This window comes from Silurus meridionalis, chromosome 29 (assembly GCF_014805685.1).
Source record: "Silurus meridionalis isolate SWU-2019-XX chromosome 29, ASM1480568v1, whole genome shotgun sequence".
NCBI lineage: Eukaryota > Metazoa > Chordata > Actinopteri > Siluriformes > Siluridae > Silurus > Silurus meridionalis.
Window position 1 is genome coordinate 2,995,728 of NC_060912.1, and position 22,498 is coordinate 3,018,225.

General features: G+C 40.4%; 2 protein-coding genes across 2 annotated transcripts; both read left to right on the plus strand.

Moving 5' to 3' along the window:
• The first annotated feature begins 2,274 nt into the window (after positions 1-2,274).
• Positions 2,275-11,562, plus strand: ppp1r10 (protein phosphatase 1, regulatory subunit 10). The gene is given in 20 exon segments (XM_046844339.1): positions 2,275-2,408; positions 2,594-2,903; positions 6,636-6,748; positions 7,124-7,210; positions 7,296-7,431; positions 7,521-7,572; positions 7,665-7,751; positions 7,897-8,028; positions 8,143-8,248; positions 8,361-8,464; positions 8,547-8,650; positions 8,782-8,941; positions 9,369-9,509; positions 9,602-9,848; positions 9,935-10,010; positions 10,139-10,351; positions 10,449-10,584; positions 10,898-11,209; positions 11,212-11,256; positions 11,359-11,562. Coding segments are annotated over 18 exon segments (2,370 nt in total). The 5' UTR covers positions 2,275-2,408; positions 2,594-2,903; positions 6,636-6,641; the 3' UTR covers positions 11,484-11,562.
• Positions 11,563-18,441: 6,879 nt separating this feature from the next.
• On the plus strand, positions 18,442-20,219 carry agr2 (anterior gradient 2). The gene is made up of 8 exons (XM_046844342.1): positions 18,442-18,579; positions 18,684-18,822; positions 18,911-18,974; positions 19,280-19,332; positions 19,462-19,538; positions 19,621-19,684; positions 19,764-19,847; positions 19,931-20,219. The coding sequence occupies exons 2-8, from the start codon at positions 18,693-18,695 to the stop codon at positions 19,978-19,980; spliced, it is 522 nt and encodes a 173-aa protein (XP_046700298.1). The 5' UTR covers positions 18,442-18,579; positions 18,684-18,692; the 3' UTR covers positions 19,981-20,219.
• The last annotated feature ends 2,279 nt before the right edge of the window (positions 20,220-22,498 follow it).

Here is a 22,498-nt window from a genome sequence, read left to right on the forward strand (position 1 = left end):
ACAAAATACACAAACCATATACATGAGTTAAAATAGATATACATTAAGTAAAATATTACTCCAGTAAAAGCTCTTTAAACTTTCACTTGAGTAAAAGTACAAACTTTTTTTTTTTTGCCTCAAATGTATCCAATGTACCATCATTTATTATGGCTATAATGTTCCTATTATCATTTTTGCCACAAGACTCTTTACCTCTGTCATCTGCAAACTTAACGATGCTGTTTAGGGCATAGGCAGGTACGCAGTCATGGTGAAAGGGGGATATAGAAGAGGAGACAATACACATCCCTGAGGAACCCCAATGCTGAGGGTGAGACTGGAGGAGGTGATGGAGTTCAGTCGGACAGAATGTGGTCCAGTTGAAGAGATGTGTGCTGATGTCAAGCTGTTTCAGCTTCATGATTAGCTTGAAGGGGCTAACGGTGTTAAAAGCTGAGCTGAAAACAACAAACAACATCCTGGCATAAGTGTCAGGGGTTGTCGAGGTGGGTCAGGACAGAATTAAGTACCGTGGAAATGGCGTACTACTCGGGCGAAAGGCAAATTGGTATGGATCCAGAGTTGGTGGCAGACAGGCTTTGAGGTGGGTGAGGACCAGTCTTTTCGAAGCACTTTGAAATGACAGGGGTAAATGTGACCGGACGAAAGACACCCAGTTCTGTAGCAGCGGAGTATTTTGGCACTGGCACGATGGTAGCAGACTTAAAGCAGTTTGGGACAGTTGCTTGGATCAAGGACGGATTGAAGATGTTCATGAAGACCTCAGCCAGCTGCTCCACGTATGCTCTAAATACACGGCCAGGGATGCCATCAGGGCCGGCTGCTTTCTGTGCATTCACACTGCCCAGGGTAGCACACACTTCAGAGGTGGAGAGTGTAAATGGCTGCTCACCTTGCCACAACATCCATGGCCTTATTTGTAAGAATTACATGGTGTTAAAGTAACATGGTTCTCAGCAACCCAGCACCTTAGCCACTAAACTACCACTCCCCCGAGAGCAAATAGATCATGGTATGGCTTGCCCAGTCTGGGTGAAAGGAATACTGAACCAACATGGCTTCCATTCCATACTTTAACACCATGTAATTCTTAGAAATAAGGCAAGTTAGAATTTCTTCCATCATTTATTCCTCTTAAAATGTTCTGCTTGCTGTTGAACTTATGCTGAACTGCATGTTTGTTATAAGTAGATACCACCAAGACACCTGATCCTGATTGGTGGCTTGCTGCATGTTTGACCAGTTAAGTTTTTATCCACTCATAAATAAAAAGGAACGACTGATTTCGCAAAATATAGCTGAGAAAAAAGTTCAATATTTGACTTTCAAATGTAATCAGGTTAAAGTCTCCCCAAATGGAAATACTTCAGTAAGATTACAGATACGTGAAAAACGTTATATGTGTATATATTCCAAGCCAGTAATTACTGGTACAGCCATGGCCTTCGTTACAATATCAGAGACCATCAGACTCTTACCCACTCTCTCGCTTGGCATGTTCGTGCGTAATTGTATATATTGCAATCATCATTTGCGTCTTAGATATACTGATTCTACTAGAAATCACACTATAATCATTGAACTCAGGGTATAGTTATGGTGTCATATCAATTCCTGCTGGAGTCTTTATTTTCACCCTGATTATTCTGCATAGTGTTCTAACTTTAAGAGAACAATGAGTATACATACTGGTTTTCTCTCTCTCCCTGTTACCCCATTCCTCCATAATATTCTTAAACATCTTCCTGTGGTACCACTGATACATAAAGTTACTTAGCACCACAAGAACCATGAAGACGGATTTGGACAGGCGGTTACAATGTCTGAGGAATACAAGAAACTGTGAACTGCTTTTGCATTCAAGCATTGATCAGGGAACACTTGATAACTTTAACAATGATGGAACTGTACTGAATGGATATTCAGTGTTTTGGATGATGACTCCCGGTTCCTTTAATGGTTCTTTCCTCATACCAGTTTAAGACATTTTTGTTTGCCACTGTCATACTCAATAGGGATAAACTTATATGGACTGATTTATAACAGTAATGAATATTCATAATTTAGTTACATTTGCATAGCAGCTTTGAAACATTGCCCAATGTTAAAAGTGACGAATGCTAAAACTGAACTCAGATAAAAGTATACTGATTCTGTTCTCTTGCTCTTTGTATGTATTTCCCTCTGTTGTTTTCCTGTTATATAAAGGAACAGGGGCCATGATGGGGGGTGGGGACGAATGTCCTTGACGAACAAAAGGTCGACCGTTTCAAGCGTCATGGGGCTTTTTGGCGCATGCTCACTTCGGCCCGGGAGCTGTGGCGCATGCGCCAAAAGCCCGATGACGTCATCGGTATATAAAACCCGTTCCCCACCCTTCTCGTTCATTCCTGGACTTGTCTGAGGTAAGTGTCGAAGTTGGAGAATGCGACTACAATTTTTAAAAAAATATATTTATAAATACCTACGGGATTAGTTTTATTTCAACTTAATTTGATTTTTTCCCCCTTTCTTTCTTCTAAACATCACCCCATTTCTAACATAATGTTTGTTTTCTTAATCGACGTTTGTTCTTTGTGCTTTGTTTCAGGTATCAAGCGACTCTCAATTGAAGCTCTTGACGTCGAGGATTTTTTTTTCCAAGACCAAAAAATCCCCTAAAAAAATGTTTTTCTCTACTCGATTAACGGACATTTGACTTTTTCTATTTTTTACTATTCTTTTTTTGCTCCAGATTTATTCAAGAAGGAAAAAGCTAGCATTCTAGCCACATCATTTCCCATCCAAAAGTCATTTTCAGTCAAATAATGATGACAGTTTGAACTGTCTTTAAAGAAAAAAATTGCTCTTAAGCACAAAAAAAAATTAGGTACCCGAGACGCAGAGGAGAATTATAAATAGTAAGTGTTTCCTTTCAAACCGATTTGAATCGAAATTAACCGGTTTTACATGTCTTAATGATACAAGCGAGGGAAGTTAGCTGGTTAGCGGATGAGCTCACACCGCAAAGGCAGCAAACGCCCTGCTTCTCTTTGTGTGTGTGAGACGGATTTATACTCTTAATTCATAATCTATATATATAATAAATGTAAAGCTAGCGATCGCTTCTCATAAGCAATCTGTTCATAAAGATTGCCGCAGCATACAGCAGGATGTGGTCCAAAATTTGGTTGAAAAACAGGGACAGAGAGCTCATTGGGACACTTCAGCGCAATCTGCCCATAAAGATTGCACACGGTGACGCCTGTGGATGTATAAATTGATGTGATTATTTTGGCTTGGTTCTTTATTTTTTGTAGCTACGGGTCAAATAAACCATATAAATATACGGTTTAGGAAAATTTTTAGCTGCGGAATGACGAGGGTTTTTTTTTGTTTTGTTTTAATCCCCTTTTCTTTTGTCAGTTTTGCTTTAAAAATGGCGGACAGGTTGTCGTTTTTTTGTGTGTGGCATAATGGCGGCAGCTCGCGTTCGGGTCCTTGGAGGGTGTTTTTTGTTTGAGTTTTTAAAATCCAGAATCGATTCACGGAGTAGTCCTTTTTGCCTAATTTAGGATTTTCTCGCGAGTGTAAATGAGTTCCGGGCGAATTAATTATAAATAGGACCTTTTGAAAAGGGTTGTTTGTTGAATTCAAGATGGCGCCCATGCGCCCCTTCTCCACGAAGAGTTAAAGGAAGAAAGGGGGCGGGGCTTCACCCAGACACATGGCGAGATCCACAGCAGGGCTTCATATATATATATATATATATATATATATATATATAATGTGTGTATATATATTTATTTATATATGTACACCTATATAAATTAATATATATATATATAATTTTATAGACATTTTAAACACAATGTAGTTTACTTTTTAAAAATGCCACGCAGATTTCTTACTGGATGTTCAATTTATTTATTTTTAATCTTTATTATACTATTAGAAATGACCTAAATTATAGATCATCCCTATTTGTGGTAATCAGGGATTATAGCGATCCTCATAACTTTCTCTTTTCATTCCTTTATTTAGCTTCTGAGATGTACTGTAATGGGTTGCCATTACCACAAAATCTACCGTCATAAAAACTTTCTATTCTCAGGCCCCCTCGTTTAGCTGTTAGTACGTGCCGGCTTTGTTTACTCTGTGTAACAGTTGTGACATTTTCAGGAGTGTGTATTGTACCGTGTAACGGAGGTCGATACTGAAAAATTAAACTCCAACAACACTTTTCCGGGTAAGACACAACATGATTTTCCTCATGTACTTATTATTTTTTTAAATCCCTTCATGCCACTCGGAAAAAAAAAATAGTATACATTCATTATTAGAGCACACACGTGTTTTCTTGCATGCTAAAGTTTAATACTGATCTTTACCTCATAGGTTTTATTTATATACAAGGCCTTTTGTCGTTGTCTAATATGGAGCCCGGTGTAGTTTTTGTATTGTGCAGTGTAAGAAAAAAAAAGTGTGTGTGTGTTCGGAAATCTTTGGGTTCTGCTTTACACTGAACGGCCGAAGGAGACTCTTAAAGCCTGACAACGCGGAGTGGGCGGTGCGAGAGCGCGATTGCTCCGCCCAACGCCCCGCCCATTCGACTGCTTCCCCGAGAGAAAAAAAAAACAGAGGCATGATTTTCTCATATAGACAGTTTTGTTTTATTGATATGTTTTAATATATTTATATATATTTGCAAATACTTTATTACTCATACACGTTTTATAAAATGTTTTTAATGATTAGTAACGTTTTGGTGGTCTTTTTTCCCCCCTTTTTTCTTTTTATTCACATATAATTTCATGTCATTAAGTAAAAGGAATGATTTCATTGTTCCATCTACTTGTAAACATCATCAATCACCTCCATTGATTGATTAATCAACAATTTTGACTTCTTGGCATCACTGTAGTATATAGATAATTTTTTTTTTACAGTCTTGATCATAATGCAGCTGTTACATTGAAATCCATAAAGTGTTTTACTTAAAAAATATATGTATGTAAATGAATGTATATGATGAGTCCCTAATAAGGTGTGTGTGTGTGTGTGTGTGTGTGTGTGTATATGTATATATAATATACATATATACACAAACAAACACACATTACAATTTAATTAAGTATTTTTTTATACAAGTGTAGTAATATAGATAGCATTAGATGTTCACCTTAACCAGTTTTTATTTCTACTTACTTCAGAAACAGTGTGTATTTCACATCCTAATGACTAATGCACTGTGTTTGACTTGACTTATTTCCATTTCAGTTCTCTTTTTGACTTGTATTTTTTTTTTCAACCAAACATGATCAATTTTCCACAAAAGCTTCCTGAAAGAGATCAGAACTCAAGTATTCTGAGTATATCTGTGCAATCGAAGTGACTCTCAACGAGTATCACAGTAATCACAGGTCCAGTAAAATCAGCTGACTAACAATAAAACTGTTGTTCAGTGTTTTTAGCTTTTTTTTTTTCTTTTTCTCTCCACATTTTTCTCCAAGCATTTTTTATTTTGAGTACTTGTCATTTTCTAAACTCTTCTGTAACCGAAATGCAATGAAATAAATTCGCAAATAAGATTTTAGTTTTAGTTTTAACTAGGCTCAGAAAAATAATCATGTCAGGAATCAGGTCTGCTTTTGCTTTCAAATATTTACATACACCCTCATGATAAGGAAAGCAGGTGGGTCACGTGTTGGAGGAAGGATGTAATAATACACAGGCAAAGTTTGTACCCCAGTAAATATGTTGCATGTTATGAACAATAATAACACAAGGGTTTTGTATTAGACACTACCTCTCTCGAAGGCCTAGAACATGCAGTTTTTAATGATATGCAAGTATATTTTAATCATATAAATATATATATATAAAAGCAGTGTAATTTGCCAAAAAGAAATCATATTTTAGTGCAGTCATTTTGTTTGTGATGTTCATTACACCTCCGTTTTCTCCATTTCACTCAAGTTGTTTGACTTTCAAATGGACTATTGTGTTTTTGTTGTTTGTAATTGTCCAAAACAAACCCAGTGTTGCTCGGAGCTTTTGTGTGTCTTTTTTGCGTGCCTTTTTTTTTACATTCAAATGCCAGCGCTTTCATTTTCGAGCAGTCAAATTCACGAACCACCTTATGGAAAGTGTCATGCCGATTTTGGGCCACATGACCCAGCTTGTCCCATCAGCGTTTCATCGTTGTGGTGTCTGCTAGATCAGAGATTGACTTTGGCCTGAGGTCTGTTGCTGTGATGAAACCGTACAGTCGAGCTCAGCAGTCAGCTCCTTGCATTTCGACTAGGTTTAAAACTATGCGTTTGTGGTCCGATGGAACAAGAACGCCAGCCGACTGGAAGTTCCTGATAGGCAGTATCATTATATTGGGCATTTCAGTGGTTATAGTTTGTAGTAAAGCATGAAAAGTCGATTTCAGGCCTTGTGCGTAGTATGTTGTGTTCCAATGAGCTCTCTAAATCATCTTCCAATCTTTAGGGTTAAGCCTAAGTGATTCACTTATTACGCTTCTACTCAACAGTAACAGCTATTGTGTAGCTTCAGTCACTGCACAAGTGTCACTTATTCTCTCTCTCTCTCTCTCTCTCTCTCTCTCTCTCTCTCTCTCTCTCTCTCTCTCTGCCTGTGTGTAGGCTGCAATGGCAGTTTGCCCAGTGGACCCCAGGGAGGTGCTGAAAGGAGTGGAGAACCTATTGGGGAAGGATGGTGAGCTCCGAAGCCTGGAGGGCGTTCCCAAAGTATTCAGGTGAGACTTGAACAAGTATATTTATTTATTTAATTGTTTTAACTCGGTTATCCCTATCTGATTTATGATAGAAGGGTATGTGTAAGAGTGAAAGGCTGTGGCGAGACCTGCTATGTTTTAGGGTTTAGAGACAGGAGGCAGAGTTGAATATGCTGTAAGGGACGAGGATGGACTGGATTAGGATTGAGTTGGGTATAGGGGACGTTTTTGTTTGGTTACGTGCAAAAAGGGGCACAGGGAAACCTCTGGAGAAGAATGATGAGTATGGGGGAAAGCGGAAGCCCAAGGAGGAGGTTTAGGGACATGCAGGTGGTTGGATTGAAAGAGGCCAAATTTGCCAAACTCACGATTGCTCCCTTTTTTCTGTGTGTGCAGTCTCATGAAGGCCTCCCATAAAATGGTCAGCAGGTGCATGTATCTGAATATCCTACTGCAGACCAAGTCACATGACATCCTTAATCGGTACGTATGTCTATTTCTACACGTGTATGCATAGCTACAGTTTTGTACTCTAAACGAATGAAACTACATTTTTACTGCTTCACAGATTTATCCGTGTTGGTGGCTATAAGTTGCTGAATTCTTGGTTGACTTATGCCAAGACCACCACCAATACCCCGATGTTACAGCTTATTCTGCTTACTCTGCAAAAATTGCCTCTCACAGTGGACCATCTCAAACAGGTAGAACTTTATTTCAAGCTCCTGCCACTTCTAATTACATGAACGCATTTTGAAGTATTTTCTAATCAATATTTTTATCCTCATCCTAGAACAACACAGCGAAGCTGGTCAAGCATCTGAGCAAGAGCGGAGAGACTGAAGGTAAGAGTGTAACAATTCCCAGTCCCACAATCCACTCTGTGGAGGTTTTTCCCTCGTTTGCACAGTTCTAACCGTCGGGTTTGTTCTCGCAGATTTGAGAAAGCTCGCCTTGGTACTCGTCGAAGGTTGGATGGCCATCATCCGATCCCAGAGCGTCGCCAGCGGCGCCTCGCCCAACGGTAACGCAGCCTTCCACTTCCTTCATCTCATCCATGGTGGGGATCTCAACACCCCGTCACGTTTCATTCTCAACCATTGTGTCATAACATACAAGTGTATTTTCCTTTATGGGATCCTCCAATGTTTATCGTTAATGTTTTTCAGACAAAAAACGTAAGAAGGAGGATATCAAAGTGCGTCCTGAGGTAAAGACTAGTGAGAAAGTGACAGAAGAGGAGAGGAAACGAGAAAAACCAAAGGCCCATGCACCCAGTCATGCGAAGATCCGCTCCACAGGTCTGTATCCCGGCTTTTTTATTTTTTTTTTGCATTCGTTTAATATGCTTTTTTTTTCTTCTTTTGTGATGTTCTAAAGTTTGTTATTTAATTTGTGTATCTTGTATCAAACAGGTTTGGAAGTAGAGACTCCAACACCCGTCCCTACGAAAAAAGTCCCTGTAGTCCCCCAGCTTGGAGACAAATACAACATCAAACCTGCTGTCCTTAAGAGGCCGAGGTAAGTTTTCTGCCCTGCATTTACATTCCTTACACGTCAACATGTTACATCTGCTGCCCCCTGCTGGTGATATGGTTAAAATTTGAATCCCTTGTCCTGTCGCCCCTTCCAGTTCTGCTGCATCAGACGCGCCGCCTGTGGAGAAAAAGTACAAGCCTCTCAACATCACCCCCAATTCAGCCAAAGAAATCAAAGTCAAGCTTATTCCTCCACAACGTAAGCATACCTTTATGGCGTCTCATGCACGCTCTATTATAATTATTATAACCTGTTTAACTGGTTTTGTCTCTTCTGTTAGCTATGGAGAGTCTGGGCTTTCTGGACGCCCTCAATTCTGCTCCTGTGCCTGGAATCAAGATCAAGAAAAAGAAACCAAAGGCGGCCTCGCCTACCTCAAACAAGGTAGAATCATGTTTCCTTCTTTGTTTTTTTTTTTTTTTTTTTGTAAATTTATTATTTATTTTTTGAAGCGAAATCAAATTAAACTGCAGAATTTTATGTATTTTACTACCTTTTTTTTTCTCTCTCCACAGCCATGTCCGTTTGAAAGCAAGCCACAGTCGTACTCAAGCACCCAGGCCAAGCCTTCTTCCCCTGAGGCTCCTGCATCTCACACTCCTCCACATGAGCCCCAAGACCTGGAGCAGCCAGGGACGCCTGTCCCCACTGAGGACCCCGAGGCTATGGACACCGGTAAGTTCACCGACCGTGCTCACATCACAGAGGCTTATTACAAGGATTTCCAGTTAATAGCGGGTACAGAATTGCAAAGGGGTGTAAAATGTCCAGAAACTTTCCACGGAGAAATGTATATGAACTGTTATTTCGTGTGCAGGATTTAAGAAATGATGTGTTGTGTTATGGAGGAATGCACGTGGGGGGGAGGTGTAGGGGGCGTGGCCTCAATAACCCTGATCGATGAATGTGCAGGGTAGAAATTCAACTGAAATTCTATTCCCAGTTTATTTCCAGTCTTTCTCGTTAATTCCCTTGAAAGGCTTCCAGTCTCGAAAAGCTTTTGCAACCCTAAACGAGTGTAACTGAACGTGACCGAATTGTGGAGATCTTTTTGTAACTCGCTCCATTAAAAAAAATGTTCCCCCCCCTTTCTCTCACACAGACAAACCTAACGCACTTTCAGAGCCACGCGGAGAGGAAGAAAGCCTGACGAAGAAAGGCAAGAAAAAGAAGAGCGTTCGCTGGGCTGAAGAAGAGCAGCTCAAGGAATATTTTTACTTCGATCTAGACGAGACCGAGAGAGGTAAGCCCGTCTCGCCCCCGTCTCCGCCTGTATCGCTCCTGTTCACGAATTCAAATAAAAGCAGCCGATAACTCGCGTCTTTCCTTCCTCAGTAAACGTCAATAAGATTAAGGACTTCGGTGAAGCAGCCAAGCGTGAGCTGATGATGGACCGGCACACGTTCGAGATGGCCCGTCGACTCTCACACGACACCATGGAAGAGCGGGTGCCCTGGACGCCCCCGAGACCTCTCACCCTATCCGGTTGTTTGGTCACTCCAGGGTCCAACAGCAGTGAGAAGATGACCCAGAGGGACCGAGAGATGGGCATCCTCCAGGAGATCTTCCTCAACAAGGAGAGGTGAGTGTCCTTCATGTGGAAATGTCTCATGATTTTATTTTTAAATGATTATTATTGTCTAAATTTGTCCCTGTCTTTTTGTTTAGTGTCCCAGACAGTCCACATGAGCCAGACCCTGAGTCTTATGAGCCAATGCCGCCACGTCTCATTCCTCTGGATGAGGTACTTTTTAAATTGAAGCCTTTTAATTTGTGCCTCTTTTTGGTGTAAAATAGATTTTTTTTTGTAGATCTTTTGTTTGCCGATTAATTATTTAACTCTGAATGCCCTCTGTCTCTTTGACGGTTCAGGAATGTGCGATGACTGATGACAGCTACATGGAAACCTCAGATATTCCTGCGTCGTGTCCCCCCCAGGCAGCCCAGGAGGGCTCCAAACTGCCTCCTGTCCTCGCTAATCTCATGGTCAGTATGAACAGCGGTCGCAGCCCTCAAGCACAGAGCAACACTCCACCTCCCAACAATCCAGCGATGAACGTCCAAGAACTCCTCAGCTCCATCATGGTGCGTTTCCGAACATCCCCTCATCCGCCTGTTTGTCTCTGGTGGCCGATAATTCATCGATTTGTCCTTGATGGGGTTTTTTTTTCTTTCTTTTCAGGGTGCTCATGGATCTAATCAGTCAGCGGAGGACCTCATTAAGCAGCCCGATTTCTCTGACAAGATCAAGCAGCTTTTGGGATCTCTGCAGCAGAATCAGAACCAGAACCAGAACCAACAGGGAAACCCACCACCCAGTAAGCAGATTCAGATTAAACCCTGGCGTGTTTTGTTTGTTTGTTTGCTTCCATTGTGTTTTAGTTCTTTCTTTAACTAGTCCAAATATAATTTGCTGTATTATACAAACATGCAGTTATTGACACAAACGTCTCTGAAACCGTGCCTCAGATGTAAAACGGACTTTACGGAACATATTTGTGTGATTTCTGATGCGATATCGGTTTAAATAACCTTTTTTATGGTCTTAAAAAGCCTTAAATTCGACCGCCAGAAACCCAGTAGAGACTCTCCATCGCATATTTATTTGTATTATGTTTGTCTTATTAATAGTGAACGCAGGTCTGCTCGGCCACGGCCCCAACATGAACAACAACAACATGAACATGCCGATGCCCATGAACGGCGGATTCCCACCGAACAAGCCGCCCGGCGGTCCTCACTTCGGCCCCCCTCCCCCTCCTCACGGGCACGGCCCCCCGTTCGGCGGAGGAGGTCCACGCATGATGGGCCCTCCCCCCGGACCTCAGGGCAGAGGAGGGGACAACGGAAACTACTGGGGAGACGACTCTATGCGCGGAGGACCACACCGGGGTGGCCATTTCCACCGCGGGAGAGGAAGAGGCGGAGATCAAGGATTCAGAGGCCGGGAGGACGAGGAGGACCACGCGGTGGGCACAACAACATGGGTGGTAAGATTATGTTCTGCTTTACTTTTTTTTTTTTCTTTGTTATTGATTTAATTTATATTGAACGTATAATATATTTATATTTCCCTCTTTTTTTCTCATCAGACATGTCCAAAAGACCCGTGTGTCGCCATTTCATGATGAAAGGGAACTGCAGATATGAAAACAACTGCGCTTTTTATCACCCGGGAGTGAACGGTCCTCCTCTACCCCCCCAGCACGGGCATTAATGAACTCAGAGCAGCCCCTTTGTCAAGACTGGTCGCGATCCTACCGCTTTCTTGCACTAGAGGGCGGTAGAGCGCATAAATCCCCTTCTATACCGTCTGATTCCTCGTCAGTGTTTACAGCTGCCCGATCAAAGACGACAAGAAAGACACGATTTCTTCTCGTCCGCGTCACGGAAATGAAAACGCACAGACTTTATTCCTGAGAGAAACCTACAGCCTCTGGTGATTGTGTGTAAATAGGCTCTTTCTGTGTAAATATGCTTAAAACAAAAAACTAACTCAGTGTTCAGATCACGTGTAGATATCCGGTCTTTTTATTTTTTGTTTTTTGTGGTCATATGAAGGACACTGATTTAACTCTGCTGAAGAACGTGCCACTGTTTTTGATGACCACTGTTGCAGCTTCCTTTTCATGTTACACTGCGTCGCATTTGCGTTGGTGGTACTTTTTTTTTTCTTTGTTATTGATTTAATTTATATTGAACGTATAATATATTTATATTTCCCTCTTTTTTTCCTCATCAGACATGTCCAAAAGACCCGTGTGTCGCCATTTCATGATGAAAGGGAACTGCAGATATGAAAACAACTGCGCTTTTTATCACCCGGGAGTGAACGGTCCTCCTCTACCCCCCCAGCACGGGCATTAATGAACTCAGAGCAGCCCCTTTGTCAAGACTGGTCGCGATCCTACCGCTTTCTTGCACTAGAGGGCGGTAGAGCGCATAAATCCCCCCCCCCCCCCTTCTATACCGTCTGATTCCTCGTCAGTGTTTACAGCTGCCCGATCAAAAGACGACAAGAAAGACACGATTTCTTCTCGTCCGCGTCTACGGAAATGAAAAACGCACAGACTTTATTCCTGAGAGAAACCTACAGCCTCTGGTGATTGTGTGTAAATAGGCTCTTTCTGTGTAAATATGCTTAAAAACAAAAAAACTAACTCAGTGTTCAGATCACGTGTAGATATCCGGTCTTTTTATTTTTTTGTTTTTTTTGTGGTCATATGAAGGACACTGATTTAACTCTGCTGAAGAACGTGCCACTGTTTTTGATGACCACTGTTGCAGCTTCCTTTTCATGTTACACTGCGTCGCATTTGCGTTGGTGGTACTTTTTTTTTTTTCCCTCTCTCGAAACTATTAAGTTCCGCACTACAGAACCATGGAAGTGTGAATGTGTTCCCGTGTTTTGTTTGTTCTTTTAATTGACGAGGAGAAAACGCGCTTTATTATTTTTCTAGGTTACACACAGTGCCTCTCCGCTGTGACCTGTGGTATTCTAGGACCTCTCCATTTTAATTTCAACGTCTGCCTGGCTCATATGAAGCTGGATCCACACACACACACACACACACACACACACAAAGTGTGTATGGCTTAACATAATAATGTTCCCTATTAACGTTTAAAAATTGTTCAAAAAAGACAGATTTTCACAATCAGGTGTGCGATTATGATGATTCATACCTAGTCATTTCATTCTGTGTGTGTGTGTGTGTGTGTGTGTGTGTGTGTGTGTGTGTGTATATCCATGCAGTCACACCCCCTCAAGCTGTGACGAGTCCTGCTAAGTCACGTATTCGCTCGTAGGCCAGTGCTAAACTGAGCCCGAGGCTCTGAACCACTCTCTGGGCCAACTCTAGTGTTTTCTGTGAAAACATTGGCCTTTGTGTCTCTTGTGGGACTTCATTGTTGTTTTCTTTTCATTTTTTAATTTTTGTAAAAATCTGAAATCTTTTTTTTTTTTTTTTTACCTCTATATCGACGAGGTTTGGTTTATATTCTAGAGGTTTGTGTTTTCCTGTACATTACGAAGATATACATTTATTAGCGAATCTCAAATCTGTAAAGGTTTTTTTTCTACGTGTATTAATAAATGTTCTAAAAAATAAATCTGAGTTTTCCGTGCATCAAATGCAGCTTCACGAGATTAAAACGAATGCGTTTAATACAAAATTGTGTCCTGAAGGAAAGAAACCGATGTTCTACAATTAACATTGTCTACTTCGAAGTGTGCACCTTGTGAGTGTACGCAAGATTTTTCCATTCTTTATAGCATTCGTGGAAATGGCTCTTTTACCCAAACTACAAAAATGGTGTCTTTATAAACCAGGATTCATGTTTTGGGAATATGAAAAAGTTGCCAGAAGCCAGGGGCTGTAAAAATGACGTTCCTTATCCAGATGTTTTTTTTTAAATTACCAATAAAGATAATGTTACTTCAATCATGCTGTTAAGTTTTAAGTTGACTAGTTACACGTAAAAAAAAAATTTGAAATTGAGTGACCAAGGACTTCCAGGTAAAATCTTTGATTCAGTTTGACCAGTCAATTTCATGTGAATAAAAAATAAATAAATAAAATGACCACTGATTTGACTTTTGATTTGACTTCTCGTTCCTTCCTTGAAGGCCTTGTCCCATCGGTATACTCCTGCGGATGATAGCGGAGCTTCTCCACAAGCTTTCCTCACCCTTTCCAAAGTCTCTGATGCACCTTTACCCAATCCCAGATGATGTTCCAAACGCGCTTGCATTTTTCTTAATACGAGGCACTTGAAACTGCAACTGATCAGCGTTCTAACGTATACCTGGCAACCCAACCCAAATGATCGAAAGATTATTGAAAAGGAAATGTCTATGGGAATGACACTGAATTAAAAAAATATTAATAAATATAAGGTATTAAGACTATACATAATGCTATCTGTTTCAATTCTAATATTTTGTCCTGCATGACTTGCCACTATGGTGGTCCCTAAACATAAATGTGAGTGAATGGTAAAGAAATGACTGCTTTATGACTTTTTATCACCAGATCAAACTAAAAATGGATAAAAAGTTGTTTGTTTGTTTGTTTGTTTGTTTGTTTTGTTTGAGCCAGGCCTCGTAATCCTGTCGCTGTGACCGAATGTGGTTGCATCCGTTGATGCGTCTGACTTCCTAGCAGGCATATCCGTGTTCTCAGGGCGTGTGTGTATGTGTGTGTGTGTGTGTGTGTGTGTGAACAGGAGTGGCCTCAACACTCCGCCCTAAGACGCAAATATTGACACGAGCGACAGGGTTTGAAGACACACACCCATTCACACATGCCTGATATCCTTCTGATATCCTAAAGACTTCCTGAATGTACATTTATGCTTAATTGTGTGGAAAAAAGACTCTAATGCTTAACTTAAAAACTTAAAATTAATATAAAATACAAAATTTATATTATTGATTGTTGTGTGTTAATCAAACTTCAGCTATACATTTTTTCTCCCCATGATGCCAAGCACATCGTGCATTTGGTTTCTCTGGAGAAGAAGCCCGGAGATCCCTGAACAAAGACGCCATTGATCGGACCGCCATTATCCCAGGCTTTGAATCGGCCCTCAATCCCCAGCATTGTTCCCCTTCAAGATGGCGACTTTAGAGGACGTCCACAGGGATGGCTAGATTTTTTTTCCCCAAAAAACTAGAAAGCAAGATTCTTTTGTTGGTCTTCAGTTGGGATCGTGGTGGATTTGAGGAACGTTGGCCGTGAGTCAGGAACGTACTCTGGATGAGATGCGAGTCTATCACATAGACACGATAATCCAGGCATCCAATTCACTTTCACACAAATAAAGCTGTAGACAAAGTTGTACATTTATTGCCTAAATGTTTATTCCTTATAATTGTACATTAATTTCTATAATGAGCAAAACAGAGGAGACCGTGGCAAAGGAAAAAACACTAAAACCTTGAGAAGAACCTTGAGAGGAACCAGACTTAAAAGGGAACCTCATCGTCTAAATGTCCATCATTTCAGTTCCATTATTTTAATAGGCGCTTAAATGGAAAACTGTTGCGTCCTGAGTCATTGTAGTAAAGCGGATCTTCCCGTGTCGTCCAGACCTGCCTTTGGATAGTGTTCTCTTCGATTTGAGGCCACTCCGTGCAGCTGGGGACAGTTTCTCTTCAACGCCTTGGGTGGTTCAATGAAATTCCGGAGTAAGAACGAGAGCTTTGAGGATGGATTTGGACTGTAGTTAACATTAAACTGTCATTTATATGTAATAAATGGACATTCGGTGCAACCCAGATGGGGGTTTCCCTCTCAAGGTTTCTTCCTTATGCCGTCTCGGGGAGTTTTTCCTTGACACAGTCGCCACCGTCTTGTTCATCAGGGACAAACTTACACTTATAAAGAACATATCAATTTTTTATCACCACATTATCTGTGTAAAGCTGCTTTGAGACAATGTTCATTGTTAAAAGTGCAATACAAATAAAAATGTATTGAATTGAACTGGTAATATTAATTACAATCCAAATCCATCCTTAAAGTTTTTGAGTTCTCAGTGACTTCATGGATCTTCATGGATCTTTAGGCTGTAGGTGTTGGTAGTAAGAAAAGGGAGAACCTGGAGAGTATTTAGAGGATTTTACCAACACTTTGTTTCTGCACCATTGAAAATCTCCATTTAAATTTGAATTATTATTCATTTAGTTTTTTTTTTTTTTTTTTTTTACAAAATGTTTGGATCCAAACTTGTGATTTTTTTGCCACAAGTTTTTGGACACCTGACCATATGATCGTTCCACATTCAGTCCACATTAGGATGTTCCACTAGGTTTTGGAGATGGTGGTATCGATGTAGGTGAGGTGAGGAGGCCTGGGGTCAGCAGTCAGCATTTCAATTTGTCTCAATATGGTCATAGAGCTCTATAGAAGGTGAAGATGTTCCACTCCAACCCATGTAAGACATATCTTCTTTGAGCAGGTTTGGGTCTCACAATCCAAACGGAAGGGAAATTTCACGCAACATCCCATACGATATTGTTCCTCCAAATTTATGCAAACATCTTGAAGAAGAAGAACATACGGCTGGAAAAAGACGGGTGTCCCATTTCTTCTGTCCATATAATTATTTCCAAGATTTTACTTTTCACCTTTCGGATTATTTCTTCTTACAGAAAATACTCCTGACGTGTGTGTAAAGTTTATACGTAGCAAACAAAACTGCAACGCTGACCGTACGTGTCATTAAAGGATTGGCTACGAGTCAGTTACAGACACGTCAGTGCTCCAAAAAGCGTGTTAACGATCAGCCAGCTTCCTCCTCGAGGGCAAGCTCAGATAGAGGATTTCAGTTGTGTAGCACGGACACAAGCACTTTAAAAAAAAAAAAAGGCTGTGTACATAAAACACACCCAGACCTCAAGCTTGAGCAGAGCCTGGAAGAGAAACGGTTAGACGCGAGCGGAGACGTGAAGGATCTCGTGCTACAATGGAATTCTAAGTGCTGGAAGATTAACAGCCAGAAAAGCCTCTTCCTTCCTCTGATTCGGGTTCTAACCAGGAAAACAAACAACTGTGCTAAGATAGGAGTTCCAGCGAAAATCTGAAAGAAATATATAAATAAAACAATATTGACTTCAATAATTCAAAATCGGAGAAGAAAAAAAAACGGCCCCAAACTCTCTACTTTCTGTAGGACACCTGTAGAATGACTACAGCATTTATTACAGCGTCAGTTCAGGATTGCGTCCTTTAAATGGTTGTAAAATATATTTCCAAAAAAGAGTTGACTGTGTATATAATAATACCGTTTCTCATTTGCATTGCATCTGAATATTTTAAATAATAACTAATATTGGATTTGAATGAATAATAAATCAATTATTAACGCATTTCATGATTTGATTTGTTCGAATTGATCAAGTTTTGCCCTTCTGAGCTTCTCAGCATCGATTCATCCATGTTTTTACCACAATTTAGAAATATTCAGTGCCTCTGAAGGTTTAGAAACATCTGGTCTTTTATGGTTTTTGAGACACACTGAATGAATAACAGCTTTACACCCTGGAGATTTCTTAATGATCCAGTTCATCCCAGAGCATTCAGATAGGATTTAAGTGCGGTGAATGGGCAGGCCATTCCATGATAGATAGATAGATAGATAGATAGATAGATAGATAGATAGATAGATAGATAGATAGATAGATGGATAGATGGATAGATAGGTAGGCTCTAACTGATTGTTTGCTCTCTACAGAGCTTGGATGTACGCTACGGGTCATCGTCTTGTCATATGGTGAAGTCGGTTCCAACGAGAAATGCATGGTGTGGAATTCCATATGGAATGGTAGCCATGTTGGTTTCATTTAATGCAATTTAATAAAATGAAATGGAAATATTTTTTCCATCACTGATCAAGTTTATTTCTATAGCGCTTAAGGTGAGTTAAGGTGGCCCCTGATGAGCAGCGAAATGTGACAAGGAAAAAATCCCTTAGACGTTATGAAGAAGAAACCTTGAGAGGAACCAGAATCAAAAAGGGAATCCATCCTCATCTGGGTGAGTTTAAGAGTGTGATTATAGTCTTTAAAACAATACAGAACAGTGGAGATGAAGAACCAAGATTATAAGTAATGTCCTTTCTACAGTCTTATACAGTTATAGAATAGCTGGACATTTGAGATCATCACAGATCCAACACCAGATCCACCATGCCAGAGCCTTTAAACACTCAAAGAGGTCACATGATAATTACGTCCTATATTCAATTCCTATATCACATCATATTAAATACATTTTCTTCAATACTATTTGATGACACGACTTTGTTCCTTAGGGTGCTTTGTTTTTCCTCACTCCGAATAACACGTCATGATGTTTGTCACCGGTAGTGAAAGCGGATTAACGCAAGCCTGACATCACGTTTGCGAGCTGAGCCAATCACAAAAAGCCTAATCATTAAAGGCTTTGCCTAGTTTCAATACCATGCTGCTGACCTGGCCTTGGATCCGAGCCAAATCTAATCAAATCAATACAATTTCAAAATATGTGAACGCAAACCCTTGAATAAATCGTTTTGTTTAAAATTTGCATTGTGTTGATGTTTAGAAAGGCACCCCGAGGGGGATTTAAGGGGGATTATGAGTGCAAACAGGAACTCTTTTAGGATGGAAAGGAATAGTTAAAGAAATGAAGGAGAAAAGAGGCGGGGCTTGCAGGTGCACAGGTGTATAAAGGCAGCCCAGGTGACCACAGACACCACAGCAGGACTGAGGGACTGAACACACAGATACTCACTCATACCACTCTAAAAGGGAAACCTGAGAACAGGTGAGAGAGACTTTCCCTTCTTTTTTTCTTCTCTTTCAAGACCTCTCTTTGTTAGAGGAGACTTTCCTCCTTTTCTAATACTGGATTGATCTCCTTTTGAGCAGTCTGTGAAGATGATTAAAGGACTAGTGTCAGCAATCTTGGTGCTGGTGGTCGTGGCCACCACCATGGCGAAACCGGAGAAAAGCACTGAAAAGCACGCAGTCAAGAAGGAGAAACGTATCCCTCAGACTCTGTCCAGAGGTTAGTAAGGATTTTTTGCATCGTGTAAAATAGTCTGGATTTATCATCTCTTTATTTTTTGTGTAACTCAAAATTTTCGCTTTCTCAGGATGGGGTGATCAGCTGATCTGGGCTCAGACCTACGAGGAGGCTCTCTTCTTGGCACGCTCACAGTAAGAAATGTTTAGCTTGCATTGAAATAGAGTTTCTCAACCGGTTCTTTACTCAGACTAGAAATGAGGTGCTGGAATTTACCTGATTGTCTAAGCGTGTTGGTAGGAGTCGGTTGAGGCAGATTCTAGAAAAGATCTCATGGGACATCCAGGATGAGATTTTTTTTTTTTTTTTTACAAATTGGAATTAACTTCATTGTCCAATTAATATTTGCTGAAACGAAGCCATTAACCACTATGAACGATTTCATTTTAAATCCAGGTGGACCCACATTTTTTAACAGCAAATCCTTTTTTCCCTTCAGGAACAAGCCCCTGATAGTCATCCTCCACTTGGACGAGTGCCCACACAGCCAGGGTAAGCTTTGACATAATCCTGCTCTTCAGGAATTTCCTATTGCGTTAATGTTTAAAGCGGTTATTTGCGCCGGGTCAACCTCTTCGCCAAATGTTAGGTAAGCAAATATTTGCTCTGTTCCTTCACCAGCCCTGAAGAAAGCTTTTGCTGAAGACAAAGAGATCCAGAAAATCGCTGACGATGACTTCATCCTCCTGAACCTGGTGGTGAGTGTTTTATTGTTTAACGTGAACCGCTTTATGGGTGAAAGGATGAAACTGATGTCAAATCTGTGTGTGTATATTACAGTATGAAACCACAGATAAGCATCTGTCTCCTGATGGCCAGTACGTTCCCAGGATCATCTTTGTCGGTGAGTAGGTTCTACCTGAATGACGACAGTTTGAAAAAATATTTCTTCTCCCAAAAATAACCATTTTCTTTTCCTCCAGATCCTTCAATGACTGTTCGTGCTGACATCACTGGTCGCTACTCCAACCGCATGTACGCCTACGAGCCTAACGACATGAAACTCTGTAAGTGGACTCGTTCTAATAACTTCAGAATGGAGATTTTTTAAATCCACCCCCTAATGACATTTTCATTTCCTCCTGAACAGTGCTGAACAACATGCTCAGAGCAAAGAAGCTCCTGAAAACCGAGTTGTAAACTACAACCCTGTGATGTTTTCCATCCTGGAGCGGATCGTCACTCATCATTAGAATTCATAATTCTTCGGTTTTAATTCTGTAAAAAAAAAAAACCAAACAAAAACAAAAAACGCACTGTAAATGTTTGAACTCATTGTTTTTGGGTGTATGTTGTTTTGTGCCTGTCAGCCGCCGGCTTTTTCATCCAATGTACTGCATTTGTTTTGAATAAATAAAGAAGGGAAAATTGCAGGAAAACATGCTGCTGCTGGTTTTTATTTGTCATTTTAATGAACGCGAGCCTCGAACGCAAACACTCGAATAAGCGGCCTCGCTAAAAGAGGAAGGCCAAGGAGGAGGTTCATGGATGTGCTGAGGGAAGACATGAAGGTAGTTGGTGTGAAAGAGGCAGATGTAGAGGACAGGGTGGTATGGAGACGGATGATCCGCTGTGGCGCCCCCTAATGGAAGCAGCCGAAAGAAGAAGAAGATTAGGATTGGGGCGCTAGTCTCCATAACACGTGACCTCCAGCATCTACTAGAACGTCTTCCCTGAAGAGTGGGGGTTATACAAACTGCAAATGGGGACTGAATGTAAAATGGGCACATGTTCAACAAACGGTACGCTATCAACAAATTTCATTCGGCACCACAGACATGCATTGGAAACGTTATAAGAGCTTATAAATGTAGGTTAGACTACAAAAAAAAGAACAGGTTAAAAATAAACGTACCATAATTATGAAATGAATATATAATCTCCATTTTCCTGCATCGAGAATGAAGGAAAGGGAAGCTTTGGCAAATATTAGCAAACAAATGTGATTAACGGGGAATTAGCCACCGATTTTGGTTCGATTGGAAAGATTCCTGAAACTGATTTTACAGGCTAAAACCAGTCATGAACTATTTGAGATCCTGTAACTAATCCTGGAATGTGTCAATCTCACTACCGGATCAACAGCTAACCATCCTGCTTTACATATGTATGAAACCAAACACTTTGGATAACAATCACTAAGCAAATTAGCAGAGATTTTATTTGAAGATTATTTTTTTGTCAGAACTTTTCCAGCCATATGTGAGTCATGAAATTTTCCCTTCACTCGAACTAGAAGACCCAAGCCTGCTCCAGAATGATGATGCCCTTAGATAAAACAGATATGGAAGATCTTGAGTTGCCTGCTGTAGCGCTCCAACTCTATTGAACACTTTTGGGATGAACTGAAACTCTGACTGCACCACAAGCCTTCACCTATCTGACTTTACTAACCAGCTCAATGAGCTCCAAAATCTACTGGAACATTCCCAGAATAGGAAAGTGTGGAATAGGATATTTTCAAGTAGAACATAATCTTATGGTCAGGTGTCCATTTCATTTTCTTTCATTCAGAACAAAAAACTTTTGATGTCAGTTTTCCGAGTTTCGTGACTTTAATACACCGTGGATCCGTTTCATTTTGAAAATATTCTCATGAACTGGTTGGTGTTTTGGGGATGGTAATTTACTGATCCGCATCTCGATGCGTCGTTTTGAATGATATATAGAAAGTAAACAATGATTTGTGACCAATATTTGAGATGTAGCTTGATTTCTTTGCGCTAATCTGCTTCTCGAGGGCGTTCTCGCAGCACCACTGCTGCTATGTGAACGCTACGGAGAGGGAGGCGTGTCCTGAAAGTCGCATAGAATACAGATTAACATGGCAGAGGTAGAGCTGCATCTTCATGGAGAAAAAGGAACGTCTGGTTTTGTTGAAACTGTCTGGTTTTGATGGCTGTTTATTATTACTGACACAAAATATTCTTGTAAATGTTTTTTATGTAGTAAAAAAAATGTTTATGGTTAAATAATGTAATTATGGTGTTTTAAATGACATAAGTCTTCAGGACACTAAAGCAGAACATTTGCTATGTTTCCACACGGACGGTTTGGATTGCCAGATGTGTTCATCATGGAGGATTTTGGTGGTGATTGAGACTTGGTCAAAATTATTTTTCACTTGTTTATTGTAATTTTTTTATAGCTGAGCAAAAAAGGACATCGTGAATAAATGTGTTTCTCTGAAGGTTTTCATTTTGCCTCTTTTTTATATTTATTGATTTATTGTTGTAAAAAAAGGGTCAAACATGAAGACATTATTCGCACGTTTATAAAATTAGTGCTACAGTGATATCTCTATATACCTGTCCAAAAGACGTTTCATGGTTCCGGTAACTTGGACCCTGGGTGTAAATGGAGCCCTGTAATGGTCTTTGAGGTGGATTTTAATGTAATGTTCAGTGCTTGTAGAATAAATCACAGATTGTGTACAACACACACCAAGAAGAAATTACTCAGAGAATTGATCCAATTTAATATAAATGCCACTGGTTGATTATTTCAGTGACTGATTTTAGGGCTCAAGACACCATTTTGTACCCATTTTATGGAAAAGCTGCTGAATGAAAGCATAGCTCCAGGAAGTGCATCATGCTTGAGTGGTTTGCCTGAAGCTAAAGGGAGTTAAAGGAAGCCCCCTCAGCTTTAAGGCGGG

Coding starts and splice junctions, on each gene's coding strand:
- agr2 (XM_046844342.1), top strand. CDS start 18,693: ATGATTAAAGGACTAGTGTCAGCAATCTTGGTGCTGGTGGTCGTGGCC. Junction 19,539..19,620: donor TCATCCTCCTGAACCTGGTG/GTGAGTGTTTTA, acceptor TGTATATTACAG/TATGAAACCACAGATAAGCA. Junction 19,848..19,930: donor GCCTAACGACATGAAACTCT/GTAAGTGGACTC, acceptor CCTCCTGAACAG/TGCTGAACAACATGCTCAGA.